This window comes from Littorina saxatilis, linkage group LG9 (genome assembly GCF_037325665.1).
Source record: "Littorina saxatilis isolate snail1 linkage group LG9, US_GU_Lsax_2.0, whole genome shotgun sequence".
Taxonomy (NCBI): domain Eukaryota; kingdom Metazoa; phylum Mollusca; class Gastropoda; order Littorinimorpha; family Littorinidae; genus Littorina; species Littorina saxatilis.
Window position 1 is genome coordinate 13979612 of NC_090253.1, and position 25224 is coordinate 14004835.

Below are 25224 nucleotides of genomic sequence, written 5' to 3' on the forward strand. Positions count from 1 at the left end.
TCTTGGCAAAGGTTTTAAATCAGAGATTGAGTTCGGTTATTTGTAAGTTAGTAAATGAAGATCAAGTTGGTTACATAAAAGGAAGGAATATTGGAACCGTGATTCGTACAATAGATGACGTAATAGAGTATTTAAATCGAACGAATAAGTCTGGGTTTATATTGGCCCTTGACTATCGTAAAGCGTTTGATTCCATTTATAAGGAATTTATGATAGAAGCATTTAGATCATATGGTTTTGGTGAAGATTTTCAAAAATGGGTTAAGCTTTTAATGACAGACACTTTTAGTAGTATTAATCACGGAGGGTGGATTTCAGAACCGTTTCCCTTGAAGTGTGGTATAAGACAAGGTTGTCCATTTTCACCCCTGGCCTTTATATTGGCGGTGGAAATACTTGCCATTAAAATTAGGAAAAGTGATATAACGGGTGTTGAATTACCCTCAAAGGTGGGCGAGGAGAGTGCCCTAAAAATTAAACAGTTAGCAGACGATACAACAATATTTTTACAGAACAGTGGTGATGTCTTTAAAGTTAAAGATATAATAATACAGTTTGCAAAGTTTTCAGGACTGACCCTGAATGTTAATAAAACCAAAATAATGAAAATTGGACAGCATTGTGGTCAAAATCAACACTTAATAACTATTAAAAATCAGCTCTAGAGTACTCAGGGGGCTCAACTAGTCCACATCGCCAATCAATTACACAGGCTGCAGACCTAAATGAAATCGATCCTCAACCACTTAGGCTGCTGAACTATTCAAATTCAACTCTCAATTTCTCAGGCTGCCGAACTTGTCAAAATCAACACTCTGGCTGATGAACATTTCAAAATCAAGACACAGTAACTATTCAAAATCAACTCTCAATTTCTCAGACTGATGAACTATTAAAAATCAACACTCTGGCTGCAGAACTTGTCAAAATGAACATACAGTAACTACATGTATTAAAAATCCACCCTCTGGCTGCAGAACTTGTCAAAATCAACATACAGTAACTATTCAAAATCAACCCTCAGACGGCTGAACTAGTCAAAATCAACATACAGTAACTATTCAAAATCAACCCTCAGACTGCTGAACTAGTCAAAATCAACATACAGTAACTATTCAAAATCAACCCTCAGACTGCTGAACTAGTCAAAATCAACATACAGTAACTATTCAAAATCAACCCTCAGACTGCAGAACTTGTCAAAATCAACATACAGTAACTATTCAAAATCAACCCGCTAGCTGCAGAACTTGTCAAAATCAACATACAGTAACTATTCAAAATCAACTATCAGGTACTCAGACTGCTGAACTAGTCACTGGCACTGTCAGGGTCACTGTCAGACCCACGGTTGCTGGGGTCAAAGGCAAAGGAGAGGTCAACATCACCAGACTGGTCAGGTGACAAGGGGACCACTTCATGCATAAGATGGCTCCTCAACCTCTGTTGTTCTGTGGATCCGAACCCGATGTACTCCAGGTAACCCTCCACTGACCCATACCTGCAAGCAACACATACAGTAATGCCAAAAAGACATTGTGACACGGTTAACCTTGACCTCCTCTCTTCAGGATCGTGCTTTTTTTGGATTACCTGTTCATAAGGTCTGCAAATGACTGTAATATTATAGTAATATTTAGTTCTGCCTCGTTATTAGCCATTGAGTATAACTGTTTTATCATCATTGCTTTGTTGTTGTTCTTTAGCCATTTACGTTGACTTGTTATACATTGACATTGATAGTTTTATTCTTCTTCTTCTTCGTCGTTCGCTAGTTAGTTTTTATCATAAGAACCTTTTCTAATTCCTATTAACCCGATGTTCTTTAACTATATCTATACATAAATGCATATATTGTAAAGCAGTATGCATTGTTAGAGGATTTTTTTAGTAGCAGTGTTTAAATGTCGAAGCTGCTTTTCCCATTTTTACCCAAGAGACCGACTGTATATTGTGTTATTGTATTTGTCAGACTTGATTGTACCAAGTCCCTACACATGTTGTAATGCGCTTAGAGCCAAATATTTTTGTTTTTTGTAAGGGATAGGCGCAATATAAATACACTTTATTATTATTATTATTATTAGTAATACGCCTCCATTTTATGACTGGTCTCCCTGTCTTTCAATAAGTAAAAGTGAGTTATGTTTCTTTAAAAGAAACTCACTTGCATACCAAGCTAAGCCTGCAGAAAAGTCAATCACACACACACTCTGATAGATAAGAGTTTGGATTGGCTTTGACAACCACAATGGTGAAATACCCTCACAATAGTTCTGTTGGCTGAAAAAATGCAATGACACAGTTTTTAATTATACTCTAGTTACCGTATTTTTAAAGAATCTATTGCACACAACAACAACTACAAAACAAAAACAAGTCGCGTAAGGAGAAATTACTACATTTAGTCAAGCTGTGGAACTCACAGAATGAAACTGAACGCACTGCATTTTTTCACAATGACTGTAGTCCGCCGCTTGTGTAAAACGGAGTGAAACTGACGAGCCTGTTCAGCGCGGTAGTGGTTTCGCTGTGCTGCATAGCACGCTTTTCTGTACCTCTCTTCGTTTTAACTTTCTGAGCGTGTTTTTAATCCGAACATATCATATCTATATGTTTTTGGAATCAGGAACCGACAAGGAATAAGATGAAATTGTTTTTAAATCGATTTCGGAAATTTAATTTTGATCATAATTTTTATATTTTTAATTTTCAGAGCTTGTTTTTAATCCAAATATGATATATTTATATGTTTTTGGAATCAGAAAATGATGAAGAATAAGATGAACGTAAATTTGGATCGTTTTATAAAAAACACATTTTAATTACAATTTTCAGATTTTTAATGACTAAAGTCATTAATTTTTAAGCCACCAAGCTGAAATGCAATACCGAAGTCCGGCCTTCGTCGAAGATTGCTTTACAAAAATTTCAATCAATTTGATTGAAAAATGAGGGTGTGACAGTGCCGCCTCAACTTTTACAAAAAGCCGGATATGACGTCATCAAAAGTATTTATCGAAAAAAAGAAAAAAACGTCCGGGGATATCATTCCCAGGAACTCTCATGTAAAATTTCATAAAGATCGGTCCAGTAGTTTGGTCTGAATCGCTCTACACACACACATGCACAGACAGACAGACAGACAGACAGACAGACACACACACACACCATGACCCTCGTCTCGATTCCCCCTCTATGTTAAAACATTTAGTCAAAACTTGACTAAATGTAATGATGTAGGGACGAACAGGTCTGCCAACGCCTTCATCAGGGTCAAGGGTAAGTGGAAGTGCATGGTCTACCTTTCTTTGATGTAGTCAAACAGTTGGTGCATGGTTTCTGCCTTCGCAGTAATGAACTCTTCGCTCATGTGGAACTGTTCCACGACTTCTTTGTGCATTCGGTGCTTCACGGTAGCCAGTCCGTCCTGAGAAAAAACACAACAGTACAGTCGATATTAGTGTTGTTCTCAGTCTGTGGTCACTGACCAATATTTTGTTGATTTGATGCATTGTTCTGACCCCCAAGCCTGTCAACTGTCCAGTGACAAGTAGGAGGTCTTCTGACACAACAATGTTTCGTGGCCAGGGCATTTGGACCTATACATATTTTCCATCTAGGTCCAACTGACCTATTGTCCACACACACACACACACACAAACACACACCTACTAGTACTACAGACGCACACACTCCATTCAATACATGTGTCATAGTGACACACAGACACTGAGACAGACACATACAGAAAAATTGACAGACAGACAGACAGACAGACACTCCATTCAAAACTCGTGTCACAGTGACATGTATACAGACACTGAGATAGACAGACACAGACAGACAGATTGACAAGACAGACACACACAACACTCCAGACACACACCCCACTCAACACACCAGAGACCTCCCCACACACACACCAGACCAATGACGGACACACACAACACTCCAGACACACACAACACTCAACACCAGAGACCTCCCCACACACACACAAGACCAATGACAGACACACACAACACTCCAGACACACACCCCACTCAACACACCAGAGACCTCCCCACACACACACCAGACCAATGACAGACACACACAACACTCCAGACACACACCCCACTCAACACACCAGAGACCTCCCCACACACACACAAGACCAATGACAGACACACACAACACTCCAGACACACACCCCACTCAACACACCAGAGACCTCCCCACACACACACCAGACCAACGACGGACACACACAACACTCCAGACACACACCCCACTCAACACACCAGAGACCTCCCCACACACACACCAGACCAACGACGGACACACACAACACTCCAGACACACACCCCACTCAACACACCAGAGACCTCCCCACACACACACCAGACCAATGACGGACACACACAACACTCCAGACACAGACCCCACTCAACACACCAGAGACCTCCCCACACACACACCAGACCAATGACAGACACACGCAACCAAGATGTCACGTTCATGCTCAGTCTCTTTGCCCCGCTCTCTCTCTCACTACTCACATGTGACAGGGCGTATTCCGCAGCAATGTAATCGGGGGATTTGCCAAGACAGCTCAGCACCAGCGCCGACACGATGCCGGTCCTGTCCTTCCCATGGGCGCAGTTTAACAGGGCTGGTAAGTTGCTCTTCACTGACATCAACTTCAAAGCTGCAAACAGCAAAACCTTACTTGAATTCACTTGCGATGAATACATGTAACTAAAACACCAAGCATTTGAATACCGACTTTTCTGTTCTTTGTTTTGGTTCTTTTAAATTAAAATCTAATTTTACACTGCTTGAATTAAACAATCAAACCAAGTCCATGGAAGCTAAGGCCCCCCAAAAAATAGTCTGTTTACGGTAACCCGACCGACCCTATTTTTTTCGCGCGACCCTAGACTTTTTTTTGGCATTTGGGAAAAAAAAAATAACGTAAAAATATGTTGTTTTGAAAGAAAAAAAAAATAAATAAATAAAAATCCCGACCTACCGACCCTATTTTTTTAGCCTATGTTACCGTAAACAGACCTATTTTTTTTTGGCCTTAACGAAGAAATTAAGCTCAGACCAATCAACCGCACACACACATGTAGTGACACGTTCACACACACTTGTTAGGCCAAAAAATAAAATGTCTGTTTACGGTAACATAGGCACACAAAAATAGGGTCGGTAGGTCGGGATTTTTTTTTCCCAACAAACCATATTTTTAAGTTATGTTGCCAAAAAACAAAGATTTTTTTGTTTTTCCCCAAATGCCAAAAAACAATAGGGTCGGTCGGGATACCGTAAACAGACTTTTTTTGTTTTGTTGGCCTTAACACACACACAAACTACACATGGGTGTGACACACGGTGCATATGGCACACACACAGTGACAACCAAACTTATAGTTATAATATATATACACACTATACATACATACATGCACTCATGTAGTCTTAACATTACAGGGTTTAGCCTGGAAGAAAAAGACAATCCCCCTCAACCAAATTCTGATGGGACATTACAAAGACGAAGGCAAAACGCGCAAAGCAGGCTAGGCGGTCCGAAAATGGTTTTGTTGAAAGATGCAAAATAGTGTTATTTAGTGCCATATGATACAGTGGAACCTCCCGTAACGACCTCTCCCAAGAACGACCCCCTCCTTTTGCCAACCGAATTTCTCGGCACGGATGCTTTTGACACTGTAACTAACCTCCCAAGAACGACGCCCTCCTTTTTCCGACGACCGACCTACCAACATAGGGTCAATAACGACTTTGACCTTTTAACCAGTGAGTGTTAAAGTTCGTAATTACCCTGCACACGCGGAACACGCACGCCATTAGTCACGCATCAAGAGTCAGGGGTGGTAGTCAGTAGTGCGTGCAAGTCCAGCGGCCCATGGCTGTCATCTTCTCACCTATTGTTGTCACAATTGAGGGACTGCCCTTGAAGTAGGGGGGGGGGGGGGGGGGGGGGGATAGGCGGGGTTGGGTAAAGGCAGTTAGAACAACAACTCAATAATGAATTGCTGTGTACTATTCTGTGAGTGTGTGCTCACCAACTGAGACCTCGTTCAATGACCCATACTTGCCAATGAGCAAGTTTTACCCTCTGGGATGGTATCCTTTGAATGTTTGAGAGGAAACTCTTCCTGTCCCAGGTTACAGACACTGACTTTCTTACCTGAGGTCAATCACTGAGTTTTACCTATGAGGCAAAAAAAAAAAGAAGGTGTGGTTACGGTAACATCGCCAAAAAAAATAGGGTCGGTAGGTAGGCAATCACTTTTTTTTTTTTTTTACTTTTTTTTCTAATGTGTACAAATTAAACCTACTTGACAGCGAAATAAGTGTGCGACTCGGGCGCTTTCGCTGCGTTTTTTGCACTCGGTTTTCTTTTTTTTTGTTTTTTTGTTGACAAATGTAATAAAAAGTTATAGGATCGGCCCCTAAAAATAGGGTAGGTCGGGTTACCGTAACCACACCTATTTTTTTTTAGGCCTGAGACTGCGCGCACTATGTGTGTTTGTATTATGTCTGCCCGTCTATGCGCTGGTGTATGCACGTACACCTCCATATGCACATCAAATGGGAACAAAAATAGGATAAGGGACACAACTTGACGACTGAACTGCCCAACAGCTGCCACCCCTGTGAAAAAAATTAGACCTCCCAAACTCCCAATAAAGACCCCTCCTTTTTACGACAGATTTTTCTGGACATTTTCAAGGTCGTTAGTGGGAGGTTTTACTGTTCGAGAATTTGCCCCTGTATCAGGTGTGTCTGAGTGTGGTGTGTGTGTGGGTCTGTGTTTCGATTGATATTGCTTCTGTTGACCGTTTCCAAAGAAGTAAACGCGCGAGCACTGATAGTTCGCAGGATTGGTTGAATACATGTACTCATGAATTACATTTTAAAAGCCACTCACAGCGCGTTTCACAAACTCGCAAGTTGCTCGGCTTGACGCGCGTTTTTGCTTAGCTAGGTCATTCCGAACACTGTACTCCCGTGAAAAGTGTGCATGGGGTGGCGCAGTGGAACGTAATCTCAGCGTGCGCCCTTTGACGCACTGAAGGGAATTCCAATCCAGGTTTCCCAATTGCTTCGTTTCCGGCCGATTTATGTGGAGCACGTGATGCGCACAAAAAATATTGGCGGTCTAGAAGTGTCGTCTGCGCAATGATCGCGGCGGCTTTCTTGACCGCCAAGGACGACCACGCACGTTGTGAGACGTCATTCGTCAGACCTCAATGGGACATTTTGAGATGTTATGCGCCAACGGCGCACTATTAGTATTAAATGAAACCCTGCATTAACAACTAGGAAGACACATGAATAACTTGCTATTTCAGTTTTACCATTTGCAATATTACCAGCTATTGTGTTTTCAGCGTAGGAATAGGGCCCGATATTTAGACGAGACAAGTATAATGCCGACGAGTCGAAGACGAGTCGCATTATACTTGTTCGAGTCTAAATATCGGACCCTATTGCTACGATGAAAACACAATAGCGTTTATATAGCTATTCTGACATTAAATTCTGTGTTAAAATCATGTTTTTGTCAGCAACAAGTACCAGAATGGTCCATGTCGCTGATTGCAGACGACGGTTCCCTTTCCGCATGAAGCCACGGAAATAACCGAACATTGAAAAACCCACGGACATGTATTACGGAGAAAACTCGAGATAACCGGATGTTTAGCATTACGTCAATATGCTAGGAATCATATGACGTCATGACGTATCATGCTTGCCTACGTATATTGTATGTTCGAAAGTCTGACTTCTGTTGGGAATTCGCGTGGTGAAGACTGCGGTAAATCTGTAGATGATAAGAGAACAAGGATTGTCTCAGAAAAAACGACTAAATGTTTCAGACCGGTAACTTCATTTCAACATTGCACTATACAATGGACGTTCTATGTGACAGGAGAGTTTGCTGATTTTGTGTTAAACATTGGAGAGATCGTCTGCTAGAATCAGAGATAGGTCGCTTCAGATTGCAGCTTCTGGAAATTTGCAAGGTTTGTTGCCTGTTAAAGAACTGGATTTTACACGTAATGATGTATGTCATGTACAGTAAGCAACAACAAAAACACACACAAAGCAAATGGCATCGTCTGTCGACTAGTCACAGAAACAAACCTGGCGAGGTATGCGTGTACTTTATACACGTGGAAGAAACCGGAACCATGCGTCTTTGTTATCGACAATATGCTTTTGGATATTGAGTAAAATGGCCGACTTCCGCCGCATTATGCTTTGATGATCGGAAGAGACCATCCAATCACAGCCCCCGAATTCCCCCACGTGTTCATCAGAATAGCTAAATATATATATATATATTAACCACAAGCACAGACAGACATGTATGCATGCATGCAAATGCACTTAGCTGAACTTACAAACTTTTGCATACTTGACACATGTGAATACCGTACAATAATTCACATAGAAACACACAGGACACAGTCAAACAATATGGAACCGTTTAGTATACCTGCACAGATGCTTCTTTGGCTGAATTCAATCATATCCTTGTACTGTCCAATGATCCCCGTTGAATTCAGTATTGTTCGCGCAAATAGACGAACAAAGTGCTTGTGACCCGTCCCACACACTAAGTCAATCAACATGTAAAAAAGCGAATACAGGCGGACGTACCATGGAGCTCTGTTAAACACTTCCCAGATGTAGTTCAAAGTGAAGAAGTTGATCAAATAATGTCTGCGGTTGGATTGGATATTCTCAACGTTATCGACGCAAGAAACTCTTTCAACTTCTACCCGTTCATCATGACGATAATTTCGGCCCTTTGGAAATTTGACATGGTATAAATGGTATTCTTGATCGAGAAGATGGTTGCCGTCCGATGCCAAATATTCCTTCTTGGAACGAAAGTCAATGATGCTCTGAATACATGTTTCATTGAACACTTCCAGATCGTCCTGCCCAATTAGGTCAGGCCTCGAAGATCTGAATATTGCGTTCGGGCTTCCCTTTTTATTGCAGAGAGGACGAAAGTTTGGCACAGTTCGTAGCCGTCCAAAAAACGCAGCAACATGCTCTACCAAGGAACCCCGTCTTTCTCCACTTTCGCCCACCGAATTCAGCATTTGCTCAAAGTTTCGATTCGGAACAGCCGCCACCATCTTGAAGTTCTGCACAAACGGACTTTGCCCTCCATTTATTGGATGAAATTCCTGCAGTCAAGGGGAGGCCACGCCGGGTGCATTGCTACGAACAACATGTCCGACAAAAGCGACTACGACTCGGACTCTGTGGAAGAAATAATCACAGTCCGTCCGTTGCCAGTACCTCGATTAAAGCCGGCTCAGGAGGCGAGGACTTTTTTGAAACCACACAATGAAACTGACAGCGGTCGTGGATCGGAATGGGTAAGACATCATTTGAAACAGGTGGTTGTGGAGTGGCTTACCCAAGCACTTGACGTTGAACTCGGAAATCACCTGTTTAAATACGACAGAAAAGCTATTAAAACATTTGCATTGAAAAAACATTAGCCATTGAAAGGATTGGTTATATACAAGTTAATTGTTGTTCCAAACTCAATTAAAAAAAATGATGCACTTGTGTGTGCGTGTGTGTGTGTGTGTATGTGTGTGTTAGTGAACGCCCTGGCTACACGCACTCCGAGCGTATACAAGATTCTGCCCCCGGCAGAATAAATGACTTCTAGTCCCGAAGCGAATTTGCCGTTCGACGCCAATTTGCAATATAGGAACGCAGAGCATATGATTATCAGAGTACAAAAAAACTAAAACAATCTGATGCTGCATGGGCTTTACTGTAATGTAAATTACATTATCGTAGTGTACATAAAGATCATAGAACCTCATCAACACTCAGAGTGTCAGTCGATGCCATTATGTGAAGGAACGTACGCAGTGCATGTGTTAGGCGCGTTTGATCGATCTGCGCGATCGCGCTGCGCGTTTGGTGGATCGATCAAACGCGCACACATCGATCGATGTGTGCGCGTTTGATCGATACAAAGAATACAAGAATCGTTAAAACGCGCAGCTCTTATATACTTGCGCATTTGGACGATCCGTCTCACAAATCACCATACTACGCACACACACGTCTGCTGGCAATGACCGGAAGTACGCCTAGCTATAAGTGTCTAAACAACAATCTGCAGGACATTTAAAAAAAGAAACAAAAAGGGATTAGAGAGAGAGAGAGAGAGAGAGAGTGAGAGAGAGAGAAGAGAGAGAAGAGAGAGCGATAGAGAGAGAGGAGATAGAGAGAGAAGAGAGAGAGAGACTGAGACTAAGAGAGACAGAGAGAGAGAAAAGAGAGCGAGAGAAAGAGAGAGAGAGAGAGAGAGAGAGAGAGAGAGATTGACCTGACAACAAACAAGTACAACAAATAATCTTCAAAATTTGAAAGATCGCTAGAAATTGAAACAAGTCAATCGAGAACAAAAATCTTTGCCCAAACATAATAATATGTAGTTCTTCGTACCTGGCTTTGATGTTTTGGATTGGGGACAACTAACACATCGTTTAATCCCAATCCGGGCATTCATCAAGGAAAATTTCCTCTTCACCCAATGTCGAAAATGGGGTTCCACCTTAGTATGGGATTATCTTAGGTGTTCACAACCGTATTGAACTTTTCGCTTGACATCAAGCTTGATTTGGGACACATGGCTGATGCCAGTATCCGAGTGCCTCCACTTGCAGTGTGTGCCTAAACCTCTCCATCATGTATCAGTTAAACGAATGAAGAGAGAATGAAGCAATCAAGAGAGAATGAAGCAATAAAACTAACTTGAGCCTATGTCATTGCCAGCAGACGTGTGTGTGCGAAGTACTGATGGTGATTTGTGAGACGGATCGTCCAAATGCGCAAGTATATAACAGCTGCGCGTTGTAACGATTCTTGTATTCTTTGTATCGATCAAACGCGCACACATCGATCGATGTGTGCGCGTTTGATTGATCCACCAAACGCGCAGCGCGATCGCGCAGATCGATCAAACGCGCCTAACACATGCACTTTCGAATCATAGTATCAAAGTACGCTAGGGACAAATTAACACACACAAAAACAAACACACACACACACAAAACTGATGTTCAACGGCAGTTTATTGTCGGAGTTTGGAACACACTTGGAGAGTGTATCGACATAGAAGTGGTTGTATACCAGGTGAGTGTACATTATTGCCAGCCTGGTTTGTACACTCCGAAAAGGAGACGGCGGAAGTCAATACATCAGATTGATTTTCATTGGCTTAGAGTTGTAACAGAGTTTTTCATTGTTGGAGTGTATACATCCCTACCGATCCTGTTTACACTTGGAGTGTATATACACTCTTCAAAAAAAGTTAATGATCACTTTTTTACAAGCACGCCACACAAAACAGACAAGACCGAATTCTTTCATTTTTTAAAAATTATATAATTGAACAACCAAGGAGTAATGACAAACAAAGCAAAGATCGAACGCGGCAGCGACAATTTAGCTAGAGTGTGTCAAACGTGACAACCCTCGAAAATGGAATTCACAACAATGTGAATCAGTGTCAATAACGCGTGTGCCCTCCGTTGTGTGCCAGGCATTCAACACATCGTTGGCGCATGGAGTGGATCAGGTTGCATATGAATGCTCTGGGAACTCCATTCCACTCCTGCTGGAGCCATTGCAGCAGTTGACCCAGATTGGCAGGAGGAGGGTGATGTTGCTGTACCAGACGACAAAGCTCGTCCCACATGTGCTCTATGGGGTTCAGGTCCGGGCTGTTGGCTGGCCACAGCATCCTGTTGACCCTGGCCTGCTGGATGAAGGTGTTTACAGCTGCAGAGCGATGGGGAGGTGCGTTGTCATCCTGAAGAATCGCACGAGGGCCGATCGCTTGGAGGGCTGGAACGACCAGGGGTTGCAGGATCTCATTCTGGTAGCGGACACCGGTCAAGTTGCCCACTACATGGTACAGAGGTGTCCTTAGACGTGTGCTGATCCCTCCCCAGACCATCACAGAGCCTCCGCCAAAACGCTGTCGTTCCAGAACAGCGCCTTCTGTGAAGCGCTCTCCTCGACGCCTCCACACTCGGATGCGACCATCAGCAGGTTCCAAGCAAAAGCGGGACTCATCTGTAAACAACACCTGAGCCCACTGCTGACGTTGCCACCTTACATGTTGAGTGCACCAGGCTCGGCGAGCTGCTCGGTGATTAGCAGTCAGGGTTGTTCCTCGGACTGGACGCCTTGCACGCAAGCCAAAGGTGTGTAAGCGGTTTCGGATCGTCTGACCACTAACAACAGTGTTGGTGGTAGCTTGTAGGCGTTGCCTAACGTTGTTTGCCGTAGCCATTCTTTGTTGCATGGCCTGCCTCTGAATGAAGCGATCCTCTCTTTGTGTGGTGACTCTGGGCCGACCAGAACGTTGTCGCTCCTGCACTCTTCCAGTTGCGTGGAATCTCTGTTTTAGTCTGATGATGACAGAGGGAGCCACTGCAAGCCTCTTGGCCACTTGCCTGGCAGCAACACCGTCTTGTAGCCATCCTATTGCCCTTCCTCTATCCAAATCGCTCAGTTTTCTTCGTGGGGGCATGTTGCTACTGTGCATAATTGTGTCAGCGTGTCAACCTTTAAACACAAGCTGGTGAGCGATGTTCATAGCCAGGACCCAGCTGTTGTAGCACGTGCATCACAACCTTTTGCCCTGGCATGCGTTCCGCAAATTTCATGGGGCTATAAAAAACACCCTTTTTCTTCCAAAATGCAGAAGCTTTTGAGAAGTCCCACAAAGGGAAATAACTCTGCCTGCCAAACAAAATTCTAGGTCAAGACTCATTGTTCATTTGTTAATTCAAACACATTAATCTTTTAATTATTATGTCAATGTTTAATTTTTTGGCAATTTTTTATAATTAGATCCGTTTTTTCAACCGATCCTTAACTTTTTTTGAAGAGTGTATAACTTTTGCTGTGACTGCAAAAGCATGATACACATGCAGTTTAAACTATTCCGTTGTTAACTTGGAATGTGCTTCTGGGTCATTTACAACTCGGAGCCCCACACAAAATTGTCTAATTTCATGTGGTCCCAAGATGCCTTGGGGTCATTTTCGTCAAACGGGTTAGTACATTGGTAAATGAACATTGAAGTAGTTCAGGTTACACAATCTGGATTGTGTTGGGCAGCACATAACATTTATATAGTAGTTTTATGTGATAGTAGTTTTATGTGATTTATTTATTCCCAAGGGGATGGCATCGATCATACACGACACATAATTGATACTATTAGTATTTCAAACATGGCATGATTTTACTAAGATGTTGGTGATCAATATCTTGTTCAGTGTTTGTTAGATAGTGTGTGTGAAAGCTTTAATTCTGATTATGATGCCTGTATAATCATCATTTTTTTGACGGTGTTTTCAGGCCAAGGAATCTTTCAGAGAGGCATACACAACCTTTCCTGCAATCATCTCCCTCAACGTTGGAGGTCACATTTACATGACGCGCCTCTCGACACTTTTGAAATACTCCGACTCCATGCTGGCAGCAATGTTTAGCGGGCGGCATCAGATTGACCAAGACAAAGACGGAAATTATTTCCTGGACAGCAACGGTGCAGTGTTTACTCACATATTAGAGTACCTAAGAAACGGCTGTCTGCCTGGGAAAGAGAACACTATGGTTGTGTACAGAGATGCAAACTATTACGGACTGAACGAACTGGTGGACAAACTGTCGCTGAGGCCAGAGATTGCCTCAATTACTGTCAAGGAGGCACAACGAGCGCAGTTTCCAAACTATGCAGAGGTCAGAGAGTTGGTGGTCCGGACGGCAATCTCCAACGCGTGTGTCAACCGCATCGGAGAGGTGAACATTCACGCTTTCCGCAAAGAGTTTATTCCGAAAGCCCACAACTTTAATGCTAGCCATCCCTGTGTGATCGACCAAGCTCACGTAGTGGTTGGTCCGTGGGACGGGCTGGCCGATGAGGAGAACTTTATCCGCTGTCTGGAGACGGATCTGCTCGAGGATGGGTACAACGTCAAGCCTCATGAGACGAAGCGCAAGTGTCGCTACTACAACGGGCAGACCTGTCAGAAGTTTGTCTTCCGAGTCAGCATTATTTTTGATTGACAATTAACTTGATCGGTAGCGCCTGAGGTCCCTGCGTGGGGTACATGACATAAGCTCGAAAGACAAAAGCTCGAACGACAAAATCTCGAACGACAAATGCTCGAATGGACAAATGCTCGACGCGACAAAAGCTCGACGCGACATATGCTCGAACGACGAATGCTCGAATGGACAAATGCTCGACGCGACAAAAGCTCGACGCGACATATGCTCGAACGACAAATGCTCGAATGGACAAATGCTCGACGCGACAAAAGCTCGACGCGACATATGCTCGAACGACAAATGCTCGAATGGACAAATGCTCGACGCGACAAAAGCTCGACGCGACATATGCTCGAACGACAAATGCTCGAATGGACAAATGCTCGACGCGACAAAAGCTCGACGCGACATATGCTCGAACGACAGATGCTCGAATGGACAAATGCTCGACGCGACATATGCTCGAACGACAGAAGCTCGACCGGACTGTAGAATGATGCTGTCAAAATTACTTTGATAACGTCATATCTGAAACTGTCACGGTGATGTTGTTCTAGTTTCGAGCGACAAATTAACTAAATTTGTTTGATATCACGTGGTTGTGGTTGTGGTTGTGGTTGTGGTTGTTGTTGTTGTTAGCACGCTGCTGGATTCCACACACACACACACACACACACACACACACACACACACACACACAAACACACACACACACACAATTACAACAAAAATATTCATCAAGAACTTCATTTCATAATATATACTGGGTAAAATGCTAATGCATCTTATGCATATGCATCTTATACGATTTTTCAAATGCGATTTCTAGTAAAAATTATAAGGGGTAAAATGCAAAGGTAAGACTGGTTAAACTAAAAAGTAGCCATCAATACACAGACTCGGTCCCTGTTGGTGTCATTTTCACACACACACACACACACACACAGAGTCGTCAAGGACCGGATCATGAGTAGTAGGAAGTGTTGTTGGCCATTCCGAAAAGGAACTCCATGAACAGACGCTCTGTGGTGCGCTCCGCGTACTGGCTGACCAGCCGTAGAATGCGATGCTCTTGTCGCTCGTTTTTCTTCCGGCGCTTCTTGCGTTGCTCTCCACAGCGGGCTGCGTGAATTGCCATGAGTCTGTGTGCGCTTGTTCTCCTTTCAGGAATTTGAGAAAGTCCCAGAGATTGGGATGATCTTTACCAATGATAGACTGGACTCGGCGATGCTAGCCTTCTAGTGCATTTGTGGTTCTTGGTTCATGTTCAATCGTCCTTTCATGAACGCACAACATGGCTGGGTTCAACACAGGGTTTCTCCAAACGAGGCGAAGTGCCGCTTACCTGAACCTTTCCTGATAAACAGTCAATCCCTGGCCAAATCAAAATAATAACATTGACAAATCTAAACCCCGACACGATCTTCCCCCTTCTTTTCTCTCTCTCTCTCTCTCTCTCTCTCTCTCTCTCTCTCTCTCTCTCTCTCTCTCTCTCTCTCTCTCTCTCTCTCTCTCTCTCTCTCTCTCTCTCTCTCTCTCTCTCTTTTGCAGACAGATTTTAAAATAACACAGACAGGCAAAATAACACCGAGAACGACATTCGAGCTTTTATCGCGTCGAGCTTTTGTCGCGTCGAGCATTTGCAGGGTTCGTACAGAGTCCTTGAACCCTGGAAAACTCCTTGAAAATTGGAAAACCTTTTCCAGGCCTTGAAAAGTGCTTGAAAATAGAGTTTTGTTAAATAGTCATTGAAAAGTACTTGATTTTTCCAAATTGTTGCCTATACATTTCGTCAGCAGCTTGTCTCATTAAAAAAAAATGCAACCCCCTTTTTTTCGTCAAATACAGTACACACATTTTGGGAGAATAAAAGATCGAGTGAAAACAAAAGCAGACGAACTAACTATTACTAGTTACCTGTAGTTGCTTCCCTTCCTGAAGGTAAGCTTGGTGCTTTGCATTAATTTGGGGAAAATCATGTCCTTGAAAGGCATTTATTTGGTCCTGGAAATGTCCTTGAAAACTCCTTGAATTGTATCAGCTCTGCCCTGCAGGAACCCTGCATTTGTCCATTCGAGCATTTGTCGTTCGAGCATATGTCGCGTCGAGCATTTGTCCATTCGAGCATTTGTCGTTCGAGCATATGTCGTGTCGAGCTTTTGTCGTGTCGAGCTTTTTTCACGACGAGCATTTGAGCATTTGTCGTTCGAGCATATGTCGCGTCAAGCATTTGTCCATTCGAGCATTTGTTGTTCGAGCATATGTCGCGTCGAGCTTTTGTCGCGTCGAGCATTTGTCCATTCGAGCATTTGTCGTTCGAGATTTTGTCGTTCGAGCTTTTGTCGTTCGAGCTTATGTCGGACACCGCCCTGCGTGTGGTGTAACAGAATTGCAAAATTGACAGTTTGTAAGACTGTTAACCCCTTCACTGCCACAGTATAACAGCATTTTCAAAACGTGGTAGCAACTTTAGCAACTTATCCGAACGGTCTATGGGAAAGAACTGTGTTTAGAACCCCTACAAGTTGCTGGACAGAAATGTCCTGAAATGTTGTTGACACAAATCCCACGTATGATTATGGGCGTACGACAAACTGAAAATGACCACGTATTACATACGGGGTGGGCAGTGAAGGGGTTAAAGTATGTTTTGAGGCTTGTTTTGTTTATTTTATGTTTCTATTTTAGTTTCCTTGTTCTGGGATGTTTGTGAACCATGGTATTGTTTTATTTAAAAGCAGCAGCACTCTATTTTGTGTGTGTGTCTGACATGACACATTTAATTTTAATACGCAGGTTTTGATAATGTGTAATTGTTCAAGTGGGTAGACAGACTAAAGCTATGTTTCCATTTAGCGACACAACGGCGGCACGATGGTTGTGGCAAGGTGGCGGCAGCGGCAAAACCGATCGCAACAGTAGTAACAAAGAACGGGTGTTTGCATATCCGCGACGTGGCGGCGACGATTCAGCTGCAAGGTTTTGTTTGCTCCAGGGAGCGAACAAAAATTGCTGCCGCCCGGTATTCGTGTCCGAAGTGGGCATGGTCTATTAGTCTTTCCAAAAATTTGAAGACCCCCCACAACCAGGTTTATTGTCTATTTTGACTTGTTTTTTTTCTGTCAGATACATGTATTTCCTGAGCTGCACATAGTCCAGCAAGAATTTCTTCAAAGGTTGTAAAAGTCACCAGGTTCGTTCCGCTTTTTGAGCATTTTGTTGAAAAAAATTGTTTTTCCTTACATTTCTCCTCTGTTAAATTTTCTTAGAAACATAAGTAGCTTTTAATATAATTTCTCTTAATTACAGCATAGTTATGTGAGTTTTTGACTGATTTATCAGAAGAAGTTGACAGAAAGAACAAAAATCCGCCTGCCGCACCGCATTTTAATGAAAACACTCGCGGCAAAATTCGCTAGCGGCATCGCGTTTTTGTTGTCGCCGTCGCGCTGCTATTTGGAAATGTAGCTTAACAGTTCATTGGTCAGTTAGTTAGTTAAGAAAATAAAATGGCGCTACTATGCATGGTAGTCACCATAAACAAGAGATATTAAGGTGAAAAATGTGTAAGTAAATGTATAAATCAGTGGGGAAAAAAATCTGAAACAGAATACGTACTTTCCAAAATCAAGAATCAAAATCAAGAAAGGTTATTGGGACGTTTTATAATTGAAAAACAAAACATTCACCAGCACGGTCACCTATAATGGTCTTTGAAGTGGACACAGAAACAACTAATAATGTGATAATCAACAGAAATAGAACGGGCGGGGATGTAGCTCAGTCGGTAGCGCGCTGGATTTGTATCCAGTTGGCCGCTGTCAGCGTGAGTTCGTCCCCACGTTCGGTGAGAGATTTATTTCTCAGAGTCAACTTTGTGTGCAGACTCTCCTCGGTGTCCGAACACCCCGCGTGTGTACACGCAAGCACAAGACCAAGTGCGCACGAAAAAGATCCTGTAATCCATGTCAGAGTTCGGTGGGTTATAGAAACACGAAAATACCCAGCATGCTTCCTCCGAAAACGGCGTATGGCTGCCTAAATGGCGGGGTAAAAAACGGTCATACACGTAAAATTCCACTCGTGTAAAAAACACGAGTGTACGTGGGAGTTTCAGCCCACGAACGCAGAAGAAGAAGAACAGAAATAGAACTTCCGTTGGCTAAATGCAGTCTCGATCTGCATGGTCATCCAGAGAAACGATGCTTTTTTTGCCATTCAAGATTTTGCTTTAGTTAGGGTCGCAAATTAAGGTTTATGTAAAAGTTTCCATCAACCACGGTGATACATATGCGCCCTTTGAACTTTCCAAAAAAACAGTGTTACTGAAATTAGCAAAAGGAGATCTTGGAAACTACTGAAGGCGAGCAACTCCCTGACTGATCACAAACCTTGCTGGATAGTATTGTTGAAGGAATTTATGTTGCCACTTGCACCAGTGTGTAGTTTACATTTGCTATACACAGTATTATTTGTGATCACTGGTTCAATGAGGTGTAAGGAGAGGAGGAGGACCCTCTGATATTTGAAAAACTTGATGGAAGCTGACTGGTTGAAGATAAGGATAAGATTTCACTTAGTCCTGTGAGGTTACCCTCATGGAATTTCGGGCTGTTTTCTCAGGGGGAAAGCGAGCTGCCATACAGTATACGGCGCTACCCATTTTTTACTTTCTTCCTGTAGGCATGTATTCATGTTTCCAAGCTCTGTCGTGGGACATTCATTTATCTGAGCTAGATTGTGAAGAAAGAAATGTGCAGCTCAAAAATGGAACACCTTCACCATTAAGGTCATAGCCCTGCACTAGAAGACAACCTTTTCCTGTGTGAACTGTCTTATATATAACCATAAGATCCATCTAGGCTCTTCCATAGAATAAGAGCATGCTTTGCCAGTATTGCTGTTAACCGGTAATTACCGTTATTTTACCGGATGAAATGAAAAAATACCGGAACAAAAATGGCTGCCGGTATGAGTCTATGACCTATCGGTTGATTTTTGAACTACCTTTTTTTTTTCGCTGGAAAAACAACAAAACTAGTACTCTGAGTTGGACTCTTACTGGTTCCATTAATGACCAGCCTACCCTTTTTTCTGGACTGTTGCATCATGAAAGTTTGAGTACCGGTTTGAAGAAATACGTACTAGCGGCATCACTGTTTACATGATTGACATGTACTAGCTAAGACAACTTTTTGTATTGAGAGAATTGTTTTGCCGAAAAATGTGCAACTGTCACCTTCATCAATAGAAATAAAAATAAATTCAGCTAAAAAGTTACACTCTCACAAGAACAAGTCCTAGTGTTCAGTGTGGGTATGTGTTTAAAGAAGGCCGGATGATGCCCTTATTATCTCATGTAAAAACCTGAACATATGTAAAGTAAGTAATTATATGATTGTTTAAAAGGGAAGGAGAGCCTCTTTAAAGCTTCAGCTGTGTGATATAATTATGATGATCTATATAATTATTAATATGTATGATACAATTAGTTCAGTAGTTCAGATGATTGTGTCAAATTCAACCACTTCAACTCCTAATAGTAGGAATTTGCCACCCCCAGCCATATTTTATTTGTATGTTTGCATGCACATGTAGCTCTGGCATTCTTCTTACCTTTTTAATTATTTTTTTTATAGGTACCCCATAAGGGGTTTTGAAATATATATCATATGTTCATAAGCACACCTCAAATAAGCTGTGTCATGCAAGTGGAGCCATTTATCTCACTTTGCCTTGCCTTGCAACAGTAAACGTATCCCTTTTGAAAGTTTGGCACACTGATGGTCACAATTGTTGGATTTTGTGTGTGTAATTTCACAATTAAAATGATATGATGAGATCATACATTTTTGGGAGAAAAAAATTCCAAAGTGAAAATTGGTTTAAGAATTAACCTTGTTAATTGTTCTGTCTATATGTTGGCAGAGTCTTAACAATTATTCTTGTAAGTTGTTCTGTATATATACATGTATGTATGGGTAGATTCCTTAAATATAACAACACAAATTAGCGTACTATTTATTTAATGTTACTACTATAACTCTAAACCAAGTTTATATTTATTGCAGTTAACCGTATCTCACTTTGTCCCATTCTGTTGTGTGCTTATACCAATGTTTTGTTTGATGTAGAACTTTATACTTTTTCTCTACATTTGTGACAACATTTTTTGTTGTTGTTGCCATGTGTTATAATTTTTTCTCAGGTGTGTTCAAGGATGGGCCGCATGAAAAAAATATTATTTTTATTCTGTTGTGACATGTATTTTTTGAATTTTGGATAACTGTTTCATGCTAGAAAAAGAAAAGAAACTCCAACTTACACTGGATGTTCCTTTTGGCTTTATATAGAGGGCAGTGTGTAAAATGTTTTTGTTTTTTTAATTGAAATCTGACATTTCATGCTGCACCTCACCATAATAAATCCCAGTCATGTTTTTCCAAGTAGTACCTCATTGTGTTTTATTTGCTCAGAATTTTTCTTTAACCTTAACACCTGTAGACATTTTCAATACCACCACATTCGTGAATAATCTGTCAGAAAAGGGGACCAATACCAATGACATTTATTTAAAATGCCACATCAGTTAATGTTGTGGATGTTTATGTTTAGTTTCTATTCCTGTGGCTTCTTTTTCCCTGAAGAGTAACCCCTCTATATTAGAGAGAGAGAGAGAGAGAGAGAGAGAGAGAGAGAGAGAGAGAGAGAGAGAGAGAGAGAGAGAGAGAGAGAGAGAGAGAGAGAGAGCTATTTTATGCTTGTATTTTGCATTTTTCTTAATACCAGGGTGTATTTGCTTGAAGCCTGAATTGAGCCCGTGGGACTTTTTGTGTGATTTTCAAATATTTATTTGAAGCTGCAATTTAAAGTTTGCGTTAGTATTGTAAAATAATCAGAAAAAATGTTCATGGCATGTTTTATACTTAATATACGGTAGTCCCCAAATGCACTTATATTAATTATGATATTCGCAAATTTCATACATCGTGTAAGCAATGAAGATAGTCGAAAGGTTCAAATGTCTCAACACTTGTTAACTGGGCAATGTACCAGGAATTGGAACTTGATATGTGTTGTTTTCTCTGTGATGTTTTTATTTATTTTATTTTTTATGTTAGAACATAATAGTGCAAAATTATTTCTATGTTGGGCCGGGTTATGCCTTGTCATGTGGCTTGCAGCGACATTGCTGTGAGGTTGTGGTGAGGCCATAATTAACAATGCAAATTAGGTTTGCAGCGACTAAGTTCATTCAGATGGGAATTTAGAAAGGCATGCTGTCATTTACGTTTTGGTTTTACTACTGTGTAAGTATTTTTTGTACACTGACACATTTTCATATCAGCATGCATGGTGTGTTTGTGTTTTTATGTATCTAAACCTGTGCATTTGTTAGCTTGCTTTAATGTTTATGCTTACATGTTTTACTCATCAGGCAAGCGGAAAAACCTGTTAATATTTTTGGACAGTAAATTACTGTTAAAAAAAAAAGAGTGCTAGGCTATGGGAGAATTGTCACAAACTTGTATCAAAAGATCTCATGCGCTGATACTAAGACTCTGGAAGAAAGGGCATGGGTACCAACTCATCATGAAGTAGGTTATTTATTTATTTTATAATTTATTTATTTCGTTATTTAATTACATACTTATTTATTTATTTTTTCATTTATTTTGTAGAAAATTATTCCTTTGCATACCATTTTGTGATATTGACCATGGAGTGACACACCATAGAATGTGTTCAATATGTCTCATTGCTTCCAGATTTCCCCTGTTCAGGCCTGTCACTTCATCAGCCAAAGCAATTAAGTTATTTGAAGCAAAGCATTGTATTTGGAATGTAGTGAAAAAAAACACTTAACATTCTATGCATAAACAGTTTTGTTGTGAGCACTTTTTAATGGCATTTGTTATAATCATGTTATGGCAACCTAGCTGCTTTCAGGCATTAGCTAATCTGTTGCTTCAAAAATGCTCATTTTTCAAATAGAATGCATTTTCAGCCAGTTTTTTGGTTATTATCAAAGGCATTCATTGGGTAAAACTGCATGTATGTGGATCTTTATGTTGAACACATTGTGTTCTTTTTATTATAACACATGTTCAGAGGGAGATTTGTGAGTAAGTTTGTATATTTAGAAGTCATTTCAAAACCTGCCTGTTTACAAAAAGGTAAAACAACAACAACAACAACAACAACAACTAACCCTAACAACAACAACAACAACAACCGAGAATGGTTAATTTATGGAATGTTTGGCAATTCACAAGCCTGAACATTCACCAGAGCATTGACCTCGGTAAGTTTTCTATAAGTTCATTACGCACGGAAGGTCTTTGAAGTAGACTGGGAGACAGACCCACGAGAATGGAAAAATTAACATATAATGAGGACTCATAAGCTGATTTAGGTGTTGTTAAATCTTCAGTCTCAAGATGGTTGTGGCTGTTTACAATTATTTTTCATTGTTTGGGTTGCTGATTATAACTGGACATAATATTGCTTTTTTTAGTTTTTATAAACTGGTTTAGAATAGATTATAATTATGTGATATATATGGCTGTGATTGTATGACTTACAATTATGTATGCTTATGTACAGATTTATAAAGCATACTGTGTTTGTACCCCCCGCGGGTTAGGGGGAGTCCCATATTCCCCCCCGCGGGTTAGGGGGAAGAATTTACCCGATGCTCCCCAGCATGTCGTAAGAGGCGACTAACGGATTCTGTTTCTCTTTTTACCCTTGTTAAGTGTTTCTTGTATAGAATATAGTCAATTTTTGTAAAGATTTTAGTCAAGCAGTATGTAAAAAATGTTAAGTCCTTTGTACTGGAAACTTGCATTCTCCCAGTAAGGTAATATATTGTACTACGTTGCAAGCCCCTGGAGCAAATTTTTGATTAGTGCTTTTGTGAACAAGAAACAATTGACAAGTGGCTCTATCCCATCTCCCCCCTTTCCCCGTCGCGATATAACCTTCGTGGTTGAAAACGACGTTAAACACCAAATAAAGAAAGAAAGAAAGTCCCATATTGGTTGGGACGAGAAAGAATTTACCCGATGCTCCCCAGCATGTCGTAAGAGGCGACTAACGGATTCTGTTTCTCCTTTTACCCTTGTTAAGTGTTTCTTGTATAGAATATAGTCAATTTTTGTAAAGATTTTAGTCAAGCAGTATGTAAGAAATGTTAAGTCCTTTGTACTGGAAACTTGCATTCTTCCAGTAAGGTAATATATTGTACTACGTTGCAAGCCCCTATCCCATCTCCCCCCTTTCCCTCGTCGCGATATAACCTGCGTGGTTGAAAACGACGTTAAACACCAAATAAAGAAAGAAAGAAAGAATGGGCTGAAACTCCCACGGCTTTTACGCGTATGACCGTTTTTACCCCGCCATTTAGGCAGCCATACGCAGCTTTCGGAGGAAGCATGCTGGGTATTTTCGTGTTTCTATAACCCACCGAACTCTGACATGGATTACAGGATCTTTTTCGTGTGCACTTGGTCTTGTGCTTGCGTGTACACACGGGGGTGTTCGGACACCGAGGAGAGTCTGCACACAAAGTTGACTGAGAAATAAATCTCTCGCCGAACGTGGGGACGTCCCCATATGGACGTCTTATCTACTCACCTGTTGTGCTGTATCTTCAACATTAATTCAGCAAAAAAATCCCTCTCTGCTAAGAAAGCGGTGGCCACAATGTAGATGTCTGGTATTCACACTCATGCAAGTGATGCTCTTATTCCATGTAAAAGCCTGGATGATATTTGTGCTGGTTTACATTGCCCTTTACACGGGAATGAAGCTATCTTTTACATGCAAGGTAATACACATGGATTTTGTGAAGAGCACTATTTGATTAAGAAACACACTAACGACAATTAATGTTGTATTTTTGTCACTTAATCAGCATGACATTATTTTGTAGTGGTTTATGGATGTCACGTTTCAATATATCACTCAAGGTGATTATGAACCGGTTAATTACTACTAATTAACTAACCACACCACGATCCACTCTCGCAGTCATACAATTAAATAGAGTCAACAAAAGTATAAGTTTCAGACGCCTGTTTATGTATAAACTCTCCACCTCCCTCGAGCCTTCACTCAAAATATGTTCCTTTTACGTTCTCAACACGTAAAAAACCAGTGTTCACTGACAAAATGCCAGTAGTATGTAGAAAATTATAGGAACACGCTGAACCCGTGTAAATATAGTTAAATGAGAATGTTCTGTCCGAAAAGCCCTAGTTCGTGCAGGTGTCACACACCCCACGTTGTCACTACTCCAATGAAATCATAGATACGAAAAGACAACGGTGGTCAACGGGGTGCGTACGACATGGTGCACTTAGCTTTATCTCTGCTGCTGCTGCTTAGCCGGTATGCTGGTTAGTCGGTTCGCTGGTTAGCCGGTCCGCTGCCGGTTAGCCGGTCCGCTGGTTAGCCGGTCTCCTGGTTAGCCGGTCTCCTGGTTAGCGTAGCCTCAACAGTTCCCGCCAGAGTCAGCCGTGCAGATGTTACAGGAACGTAACGAAGCGAGGCGAACGAAGCGAAACGAAACGAATCGAACGAACGAAGGAAGGCTGCAAACAGAAAGCATCGGTGCACTAAACATGTCAGCTACCCCTCACCCACCACCTTAAAACATGTCATCTTTAAATATCTCATCGAGCACGTGGGTCTGCACAAAACTGACTTTTTACAACAACAAAACAGCCATTTTCCGTCCTTCTCTCCCTATCTGCAAAAACCATATACAGATTAGTATTTTAGCGTCACAGAGAGTAAATTATGCGCTAACCTGGAAAGAACAACAGAGAGTATTTCATTCCACAACACAGACTCATCAACAGCGTTAAATAATGATTTATTACCTCAAAAGCCTATGATTGTAACTCTCAATGGAAGCAAAGTCCGCCTCCTCCCTGGAACAGTCTCTGTTCGTCAACAGTGACCCAAAACGTCCAGAACCCCTTGTCGAATCCTTATGCGAAAGCCATCGCCGACGAAGGAAATGTGACGACTTGTCCTCAGCAAAATACGTGGCAGAGGAAAGGAATAACTTGTGGAAGT

General features: G+C 41.6%; 2 protein-coding genes across 2 annotated transcripts; one reads left to right on the forward strand and one right to left on the reverse strand.

Moving 5' to 3' along the window:
* Positions 1-294: 294 nt before the first annotated feature.
* On the reverse strand, positions 295-9348 carry LOC138975339 (uncharacterized). The gene is made up of 4 exons (XM_070348000.1): positions 8519-9348; positions 4545-4693; positions 3306-3430; positions 295-1501 (listed from the first exon to the last, which is right to left on the reverse strand). The coding sequence occupies exons 1-4, from the start codon at positions 9168-9170 to the stop codon at positions 1312-1314; spliced, it is 1116 nt and encodes a 371-aa protein (XP_070204101.1). The 5' UTR covers positions 9171-9348; the 3' UTR covers positions 295-1311.
* LOC138975340 (BTB/POZ domain-containing protein KCTD7-like) lies at positions 9213-14180 on the forward strand. Its single transcript, XM_070348001.1, has 2 exons — positions 9213-9416; positions 13441-14180. Exons 1-2 carry the CDS (start codon positions 9213-9215, stop codon positions 14149-14151), a joined length of 915 nt encoding a protein of 304 aa, XP_070204102.1. The 3' UTR covers positions 14152-14180.
* Positions 14181-25224: the final 11044 nt, after the last annotated feature.

What these genes read in the sequence shown, in the direction of transcription:
- LOC138975339 (XM_070348000.1), bottom strand. Translation starts at nt 9,170, where the DNA reads ATGGTGGCGGCTGTTCCGAATCGAAACTTTGAGCAAATGCTGAATTCG. An exon ending in CGGAATACGCCCTGTCACAT is followed by an intron (nt 3,431 to 4,544) that starts GTGAGTAGTGAG and finishes GTTTTTTCTCAG; the next exon opens with GACGGACTGGCTACCGTGAA. An exon ending in TTTGACTACATCAAAGAAAG is followed by an intron (nt 1,502 to 3,305) that starts GTAGACCATGCA and finishes TGTTGCTTGCAG; the next exon opens with GTATGGGTCAGTGGAGGGTT.
- LOC138975340 (XM_070348001.1), top strand. Translation starts at nt 9,213, where the DNA reads ATGAAATTCCTGCAGTCAAGGGGAGGCCACGCCGGGTGCATTGCTACG. An exon ending in GCGGTCGTGGATCGGAATGG is followed by an intron (nt 9,417 to 13,440) that starts GTAAGACATCAT and finishes CGGTGTTTTCAG; the next exon opens with GCCAAGGAATCTTTCAGAGA.